The sequence below is a fragment of the Polyodon spathula genome, chromosome 30, assembly GCF_017654505.1.
Source record: "Polyodon spathula isolate WHYD16114869_AA chromosome 30, ASM1765450v1, whole genome shotgun sequence".
Lineage (NCBI taxonomy): Eukaryota > Metazoa > Chordata > Actinopteri > Acipenseriformes > Polyodontidae > Polyodon > Polyodon spathula.
This window is the reverse complement of record NC_054563.1, coordinates 6,103,189-6,113,062: the sequence shown is the minus strand read 5'-3', so window position 1 is coordinate 6,113,062 and position 9,874 is coordinate 6,103,189. Positions and strand designations below refer to the sequence as shown.

At 37.6% G+C, this 9,874-nt stretch overlaps 1 protein-coding gene across 1 annotated transcript; it reads right to left on the bottom strand.

The window, feature by feature from the left end:
- Window positions 1–2,126: 2,126 nt before the first annotated feature.
- On the bottom strand, window positions 2,127–7,466 carry fzd4 (frizzled class receptor 4). Its single transcript, XM_041233228.1, has 2 exons — window positions 6,816–7,466; window positions 2,127–5,020 (listed from the first exon to the last, which is right to left on the bottom strand). The coding sequence occupies exons 1-2, from the start codon at window positions 7,068–7,070 to the stop codon at window positions 3,698–3,700; spliced, it is 1,578 nt and encodes a 525-aa protein (XP_041089162.1). The 5' UTR covers window positions 7,071–7,466; the 3' UTR covers window positions 2,127–3,697.
- Window positions 7,467–9,874: the final 2,408 nt, after the last annotated feature.

Sequence of the window (9,874 nt, the reverse complement as noted above, 5' to 3'; positions counted from 1 at the left end):
ATTAATGAATTCATTATTAATAATTAAGCTGGAAAGGGAAGCCATGTGATTAAAGCCCACGAATAAGGGCATTGTTCTTTAGACTGTCATGCAATAGCTTCTCATTCTCATTCTTAATTCATAAAAATAGACCATGTGAAAGGGCTTTCATTCACTCTCTCTGGGTACGCCAGTGAGTAAGTTATATATTGCACGGCCAGCAGCACAGTCTTATTTGAGCTTATTGGTATTTGCAGTGTACTATTCATTACATGAAATCAGTGAGTTTCCAAACTAGAGGCTCATTTAGCATGTAAGAAGAATCATTTTAACATGTATTTGGACCAGTTTGAGTTGAAAGCCTGATTCAAACTAATACTGAACAATCTATCTACAGTTATAGGTAGAATACAGAGTAGCAGTGTGAAGTATTTATTGCAGTATCTAGCGATAGCCCCTAGAGGGGGTTCAGACCAAGCTACAGAATACAGTACAGCAGGGTTGTCTAACTTGGTCACAGACACTTTCAAAATCACACCTATGGCCAGTGAAAGGAGACAGAAAACTACACACTTTTAAACTGAATACAATTTAAACACTGCAATAGCAATGGTTTATTACTGAAGTATGACAGAGAATGGATATTTTTAACGCATATTCATTATTTTAAGTTTGAAATGTTTTATTGTAATTTGTCCTTGCTGTCTTATTTTTTTTACCCCAGCAATAACATTTTTAATGGAATATCTTGGCTCTAAATTATAAGCAACCTGTATGGGGCTCAGTGGATGGATTGCACAGCATTCAAATCTCCTCTTTGAAAATGCTACCAGTGTAATGATACTGTAAACCATCCTTATTTCATATCGCACAACTGACTCCACAAGTATGTGAAACTGACAGTTGTTTATATACACACTCTTTCAGCGGAAGAAAGTTAAAGAATTTGATGGATGGTCGTGTTAAAATCAAAATGTGTTGAGAGTTTTTTTTTTTTTTAAGTAATGCCATGTCCCTAAACAGTATTCTATGGAGACTGATCAATATCAGTCGGAATTTGGCTAAAATAAAGAGTTCTAGATAACAACCATGAAGGTTATTTCAAGACTGGATCTGGCTCAAATCATATTAAAGGAAGCAGAAATCAATAGAATCCAGTGTTTTGGGATTATGCTAACTGGATCAGTGATTAGGGGTTTTGATTTTAGTTAAAATCCAATCAAGCTTGATTTCTGGTCCCCAGATGACTACAGAAGAACAGATTTTACCAGGAAATGGTGTTACATTTTATATGACAGTTATTTTATTTTTCAATTAGTGTTCTGGTGTTGTATTTCTTAAGGGAATGATACAAAATAAATTTCACTGGATCTAGTGTATGTAAAAAAAAAAAAAAAAAAAAAAGGAAAAAAGAAAAACACCACAAAAACAGCTGATATTTGAAAAGTTTCTAGTTCAACAGTTCACTCAACACAGGGCAGTGGACTTGTAAAAACCGTTTACACTTTCAGACTGATGTGAATCATAGGTCACAGTATATACTGCGGTTTGTCTGGTGTTTCTATCATTATTTATGGATTGTATAGCCATCTTTGTTTTTCTATAAACTTGCGCAAATGTTTTACTTTACTCTTAATGACAATAGTTAAACCATTAAAATATAACTTCAAATGCACTCAGCCAACATGGTGACACAAGGCACAAGTACTCGGGATTGCATTTATATTCAGAACATTTCAATACTGTACAGCAACACACTTTATATACATTTGAATCTTGTGATTTTATTTTCCAAAGTGACGGTGTGAAAAGCAGCTGTATGACTGATCAATGTTGTTGATTGAAACCGCAGAGTGATATTATGATGAGCTTTTCCACATTGCCTCCCTCTGTATCATGGCCAGGGCATTTCAATGTGCTGGTAAGTATAGCGTGTCACTAACAGAAGTGATAAGCGGGTTTGACTTTGAATTGGGAAAAGAGGTTTCTTATCCATTCATGAATTTGACAGGAAATCAATTTAAGAAACAAAATATGTAAAACGTTATCTTGTGATATAAAAGGTTTATTTTTTTTAAATAACAAAGATTATTTAATTTTTTTTACAAAGATAAATTATAAATGTATAATACATTAATAACAAAACACATTCTTTATACATCACTTTTAAAAAATATTTCCTAGTACTTCATAGTCTCCTGGTTGACATTGCTAGGCATTGTAAGTACCTATACTTTTCTTTCTGTGTACATATGTATTCTTAGTATTCTACATTCAAAAGGCGACAGCTCTGGCAATAAATATTATAAAGCACTGTCCCACCAGCTGCAGCTAGCTTCAACCAGCTCATAGAAAGGATGTCTTAATAGTACAATCCTACCAGTCTTTGTTAATGTGCCTGCAAATACTCATTAGATGAGAAAAGGTCATTGTCTGTGGTATTTGTGGGTTCATACAATACATACATTGTATTACAGCAAGAACACCAACAGATAAAATTTCCTTCCGAATAGAATGAGTCTGTTTTTAAGAAAGATACTGACTTGTTCAGAGTTAAGTGAGAGGTTGTGGGGCACATACTCCAATTATATTAAAGGACACAAACCAAGCTGGAAGCTAAAACACATGTGTTTTTACTTTTCTGCTCTAAAATGCAGAGCTCACTCTGCTTAGGAAAACACAAAAGGCTGTGTAGGGTTCGGTTGATTTTAACCAAATCAGAAACATAAATCCACAAAACAGTTTGAGGCTACCGATGAACGAACTTAAACAATAAGGATTCAAAGTGTGAGCTTATTTAGTGTCCAAATGACTACTCTGGATTCAATCAAAAAGTACAGAACTATCCAGGCACTGCTAGGTGTAAAACTAATTAATGAGCACAATGATATGTTTTTCTGTTAATTCTTTTGTTTTCCAGATTTGTTTTCACTTCCTGGGTTACAGGTAATAGGCCTTACCCACAGGAAACTACATGAGGTCAAACACCCAGAACACAGGAAATGACCTCCGATGATAGTAGCATTTTTAAATGGGCTCCAATTAAAAGGGAAAAAACCTTTAAAAATGTTAACTGACTACAAAATTCATAGTCTCCAGAAAATTGGACTTGATGATAGCAAATTAATAATGCAGGTCATGAAATGCCCTGAATGTTTCTTTAATTGAATCCACCCTTATGTTGATTAAGGCACCACCATCTCTTTACAGTGCATTTCATGTGGTTACATGCAGTCCAGTGTAATTTTTTTTTAAAAAGGTAAAACAAAAATGCATATCAAAACAGAACTGCTACATAAACAGGCAGTCATTTGCTGTTAAGGCTATCCACAGTTTGACACACAGTGTTTCAGCCATTCACAAATACAACTAAACTAGTTCTTTACAGCACGATGCACAGCTTAACTGAAATGATGAGGATTAAAAAAATAATAGAAGAGCCGTCTCTTCAAGCAGCTCAGAGTTCTTGGCTTGGCAAGGAGGGCCATCATTACCTCTCCTAGGCTTTGACTGTATTGTACCAGTAAAGGCATCAACTTGTGTTTATTAGTTGTTTATTTTTTTGGTATGATACAGTACTTTTCTTCTGAACAATCATCCTGGGTGGCCTTTGTCCTTTTACACAGAGTGCTTCATGCCATCCCACTTTGATCTAACTATCTGTCAGGTCACAGCTTTTGTTACACCTCACACAGAAGACTGTTGGTGGGTTCGGAGCTCATACCACTGTCTCATTTCCCTTTCCTGGTTTGACCCAGCCATCTGTCCTTTTGTCTCGTTTTGTCCTCCCAGAGGTCACTAGCCTGTTGGAGCATTTCTGCCACGTGTGGAGGGTCTTGGCAGACCAAATCCACATGCCTGAGGTGATGCCTACCAGCAGAGACATGAAAATCTTTAACATCTCCACTGCCATGTTGGAGTCCTCTGCGGAGTACCTGAAAACATTCCAGTTCGATATCTCATAGAAGTAGCAGGCTATAACACAAGTGGCCGGTACTGTGTATAGAACTGAGAACACACCGATTTTGACCATGAGTCGTTCCAGCTTATCAGTTTTAGCTCCATCTTTCTGGAGGTTGGACCTGATTTTGAACAAGGCCACCAAGCCAGCAGCTATGAATAAGGTTCCTATCACCAAGTAGGTGAACAAGGGTGCCACCACAAAACCAGTCAGAGCATCAATGTGCTGGCTTCCGACATAGCACAGCCCCGTCAGTTCATTAGCATCCACCAGCCTCATAATTAAAATCACAATGGTCTTTACAGCCGGGATAGCCCAGGCGGCGATGTGAAAGTAGGAGCTATGCATCTCAATGGCTTCATGGCCCCATTTCAGCCCAGCAGCCAGGAACCAGGTCAGTGTGAGGATCACCCACCAGATGGAGCTAGCCATCCCAAAAAAGTACATGAGCAGGAAAACGATTGCGCATCCTGTGTTCTTCAACCCCTCTTGGATGAGCACGGGCTCTGCTGCCTCCTCAAAGTCGCAGGATATCCTCTCCCGCCCCACTGTCAGCCGCACTATGTAAGCAATGCTATAAATGTTGTAGCACATGCTCAGAAATATGATTGGCCTCTCAGGGTAAGAGAATCTCGTGGAATCAATCAGGAAGGTCAAGACGGTGAATGTGGTCGACACAAAGCACAGAACTGCCCACACTGCCATCCAGATGTCGGTGAATTCTTTAGCCGATCGGTTGTACAGACCTGCATCGTAGCCGCACTTCAAAACACAGTTCAGACTTCTTTTGACCCAGACGTACTGGTCCGAATAGACCCCCATACTGTGGCATTCTTCCTCTGGCTGCAGAGATGTGTGAAAAGGTGTCTCCTCGTCCCCTGGTCCCTCCATGCACATGTGATTCTGGTCGTTCTGGGGTGGAAACAGACTGCAGTTGAGAGTGTCGGGCCACACAAATCCAAACTCCTTCAAGACAGGCTCACATTTTCTCTTGACCGAGAGACACATGCTGCCACAGGGGCCTATTGGGATGTTGATCTTCTCCGTGCACATTGGTACATAGACTGAGCATAGAAAGAACTAAAAGAAAGAAAATAAATTGAAACAGTTATGATTGAGCAGGACTTTAAGGCCACTCTCTGAAATAGTGTTCATTGCAGTAGTTAACCTTGCACATAGCTATCCCCTGTGTACTATTTTGAAATGGTTTCTGTAGATAGGTTGTATTGTTTACTTGCCATTATCACTCACCTTTGGAAATTGTTAAAATTCAAAAGTACTTTAATTAAAGTATCTATTTTAAATTGTATATTGAGACCTGTGCATTTACAACGTCATACTGTTGTACAATTTCATTGTAGATACATTCATTTCTGTGGTTTATTAAGGCAAAAACAGGGAAAAACCAGACCTGTGAGAGGCAACTGTGATTTGAAAACAAAAAAAGGGACACATTTATGAGGAACAGTAGGGGTAACAATATGTAAAGAGTTTTCCGTTGCCTCTCTCAATTGAAAACTCCAGATAATGCTGTGAATTTTTTTTTCAACATAGCTTAGTTTTATTTTAAAAAGAAATGTGTTTTGTTGATTGATACTTGGTTGCCTAGCTACTGCAGTCTATGGTGTCTACTTTAAAAAGGAATTATGTATCTCTATCAGGCTATATTTATCCGTATCTAATTTCACAAACTGGTGAAATTATATAACTGGACATCTAACTGTCTTAAGAATGCTACGCACTGGCACAGCTATTTAACGGAGAGCCAGGGGATTTGCGGAATGTCAATTTGGATGGTAGGAAAAATAGAGTGACTGCACATATAGATTGAGATGTAGAGTAATAATATTCCACGTGGTGTTTAGTCTTCGAATTATAAATTAAAAAGAACTTAAACCGTATACAATTCTACACAAATAAAAAACTGAAGCTGCGAGATCTGCGGTATGTATTTTTCCTGTTTGGAAAAGGAAATGTCGGCTTACTCCGTGGTCAGAGCTACCCAACTTGTCTAACCACTACTTTTTTTTTTATTTTAAATGTTCACGTTTAAAAAAAAAAAATCTCAAAACGTGCCCCCCCCTTCCAATTTTTGTGGTAAGGTTTGTAACATTTACACGTGTAGCTAATAGTAATTGTACTGGGTTGAACTTACATGCAAGACATTTGAAGTAACGCACTTTTAATGATCCTCCAGTAGCGTAATAGTTCAATAGCCTATTCGTGTTCCTTTTTAATACAAATAAATGAGCAAATCCCCACAATCCATGACTGCATTCTATTACACAGTTAATTAAAATGGCATTATATTTGACCTATTACCAAGAAGTGCAACACGTGATTTATTTTATTTTTTTGCAAGAAAATGTGCATCTTTGAAAATTGTAAGGACTATACTTGTTCTAAACTATAGGTGTATCTGTAATCTGGGTATACGGTAAAGTGCCATTTCAACAGTAAATCATGAAACAAAATGATATTTCGAATCACGCTTTAAAACAAAACCCAGAAAGAAATGACATGCCCGTAGATGAAGAAAAGATTGACAAACCTTGATGTCCAACGCAACACTTCATACGAGGGGTATTTTAGCTACAACCCTGTTTATTCAAGTTGTAAATCCTGTTATTACATGCAATTTTAAGCAACTGTGAGAAAACACTCACGTGGTTCGTGCAATAATGGAGAAATACACAGAAACAGCTAAACAAACTTAGGTGTTTTTCTCCTAGTGCAAGAAAATCGACGTATTTAGTAACGAGGTTAATGTGTGTCACCCTATTCTATGCACCACTGACTGTGCAGGTAGGACCTGTTAATGATAGCCTAAAGTCATACATGTAAATATTTGTAAATTATCTTAGGACGCACTAACCTGGAGCTGACTGGAACATCCATACTGAATCAACGGAGTAAAAGTTGTCAGCTGTAACTCCGCGTCTGACTGCAACTCGTGCCCCACCAAATTGGGCATTTTGGTGACATTGTATCCCAAATTCTGGCACATAGATATTCTGATAGGGTCACATCGCATCTCATCATCTTCCCCAAATCCTTGAGCAGAACCCATCGAGTGGGAAAAGAGGGTCAAAGAAAACACCACACAATCCAAGATCAAAATCCAGCGCATATTCGCGAGCGGTTATTGTAAATCCAAATACTCCAGTGCACTTGTTAAAGGTTACCCCAGCTGTACAGACAGACTCCAAACTGGCACCTCTGACACCCTCCCACTAGTACTTTCTTTATTATCAACGTAGGAGTAGGTTCGAGTGGCAGACAGCTTGCAATTACAGCTAAGAAAGGAAAGTGGACCAGAAGACAAAACAGGTCCTATAAAAACTGCATAATACCCTCTTGCGTACAGAAAGACATAAACTTCATGGCTAATGGTTGTACACAAAAACTGGTATTTTTTAACTTGCAATTCCCCACATAATCTAAACTACTGAAGTTTCCCTTGATTAAACCCAGGCAGTACCAGTCCGTCAGCTCAGTAGCTACATACTTTCTCCTCAACTCCCTCCCCAACCTTGGTTTGGTTTAAAAAAAAAGGCTCCGATTGACTGACCCAATAAGGCTTATCCAATCACGCAGTAACTTACCCGTGAGCGCACAGCAGGGCGGGGCATGGGTGGTCTCGAGGAAAGTTTTCCAAGCATGCAGCTGCTTGGTGTTTGGAATAGGGGAAACACAATGTAACTGAATCAACTTTAAACAAAACGTATTTCTCAGATTACATAAGTATTATCAAATTAAACTGTGTAACTACTTGTGACAGTAATTTAATCCAGTAGCATTATGTTACTGAAAAGTTACAGCGACCAAAATATCCAAGCACAGCATTTAAAGGAATTCTTTCGGTGGAAACAGTAATGGATGCTGTACTTCAGCTCCTAACACGATAGTTACTCCGTATAAACATTTAAATGTCCTTTATTTTTACTAGTTTCGTGCACTCAGTTGTGATGGTATCAGGGAGATTAAATTCTGATTTAAAAAAGAACACTTCAAGTGCCTTGCTTGAATGTTTCCAGACGAGTCGCGTCTAGATAACAAAACTATTAATCATCTGGTTTCAGTGGGTTTGTAAATGTAAATACAAGTTACTGTTTTGTTTGCTTTTAGACACTCTGACCCCTGAAGCACCCGAGAGATCCAAGCGCAGATATACAGGACGCAGGGTATTAACGTTCCTGAAATGCCCTTCTTCTAAAATAGCATTTTGTCTTTCCACTACAGCCTATGCAAAGAAGAAACACGTTACATCGTCAAAATCAAATTAGTGCAAACGAATACGACCAGTGCATCATACAATTAAGCACTTTACGCTCTTTCTAATAGGGGATCGTCTGTGAGATAAGGAATTAAACGCACAACCGCGCACGTTGGCGCTTGGATATTGGTTTCAGTCTGCACACAAGTGACGCAATTACTTGTTAATGTCCATCCCCCTCCTCCTTTCTCCTGGCAGCTTTGATGGATGGGTTGTGCTATCAGTTCTGGCAAAGGTCATTTAATGAACAATTAGAAGCAGCATTTAAACTTGTGATAGAAGGTCTTGATTGTTATCGGGGAACGGGAAATACTCTGGGCTAAATGCAGCACATAACAAAGACAATAAGAAAACGATAATGTGGAGTAGTTAAAACCATTAATAAAACAATTATGGTTTTAAACGTTGATTTTAATAAAGAATCTGACAGACGGTTGCCGGTTTAACTTAGCCTGAAATACATTTTACAAATATTTTTGTTAATATCCTGCATATCACCTATGGACTGCAAATAATGTGTTTCAAGATTATTATACAATTGATTATAAATACATTTACTATGTATCTACTTTACACAATAATGTTTATTTTGATAACACTTTTGTTTTGTGTTTGATCAAAGCATATAATAAAAAACACAATGTTGAATTAATGTTATTTTAAATGTACATTTTGCCTTTAACAGTAGTCGATACAGGTTTCTTGTATACTAAACTTTGAGTAATGACTTAAAATATAAACATTCAAAACAGCATTATATACATACGTTCCTAAAATTGGTAGACAAAGTAATAGTCTAAACAATGCCACTTAGAATAAGTACTCACAATGCATGTACACATAAGGTTTAATCAGATGTATTTTATCTGCAGCCTCAAACTGTTCCTGTTTTTCAAAGTGTTCATCTTTTGCTCACGAATCATAGATTTAAAGGATTGGTAATAAGAAAGTCAAGTGGCAAACGCTTTCAGTTTACTTTGTATTTGATTGCATAACAAAAAATGTGAGTTTTTGAGATAAGAAAAAAAGCATCCCCGAGGCATAATGTAAGGCATATCAGAGCAAATGGTTTTGTGTTTGAGTTAAAAAGATCCTTATCATTGATATGTCTGGAGGTTAAAACAATATGACACTGAAATACTTATTGGACAAACACCTATAATGGAACTTTATTGAGAGAATCATAGAACACAGCTGTGCACCAAATGTAATCACTACATATTCCTTTCCAGAGGCAATATATGGCATGGGTAATTTGATCACAATGGAAACACCGGTAATGGAACTTAACTGAGAAAATTAAAGAGGTGTGTTCAAAATATTATGGCATTAAATCGAAGTGTACTGTCTGTACTCAAGAAAAAAAAAGTCACATGACCTCAGTATGTCAGCCAATGTCACATTTACACACATTTATATAAAGCTGCAAATATGATTTTTGAGGTATAGGGCTTCTATGCTGTGGCAGCAGCACCTTTGTAAAATGACAGGCATGAAAGGGTAACATTTTCTTGAACGGATACTCATGATCACACTTGACCTGGAGAATACAGTTATGGACCCAGTATTCAGGCCATCTTTATTCTCCAGAAATCAAAGAAGTCACATGACCCCAATATATAAGCAATCTAAGGTCAAAATGCAAGATACTGTTAGAT

Bases quoted from the DNA above. Each gene is read 5' to 3' on its own strand.
- fzd4 (XM_041233228.1), bottom strand. From the start codon at position 7,070: ATGCGCTGGATTTTGATCTTGGATTGTGTGGTGTTTTCTTTGACCCTC. The intron at 5,021-6,815 runs GTTAGTGCGTCC...TCTTTCTTTTAG, and splicing joins GATGTTCCAGTCAGCTCCAG to TTCTTTCTATGCTCAGTCTA.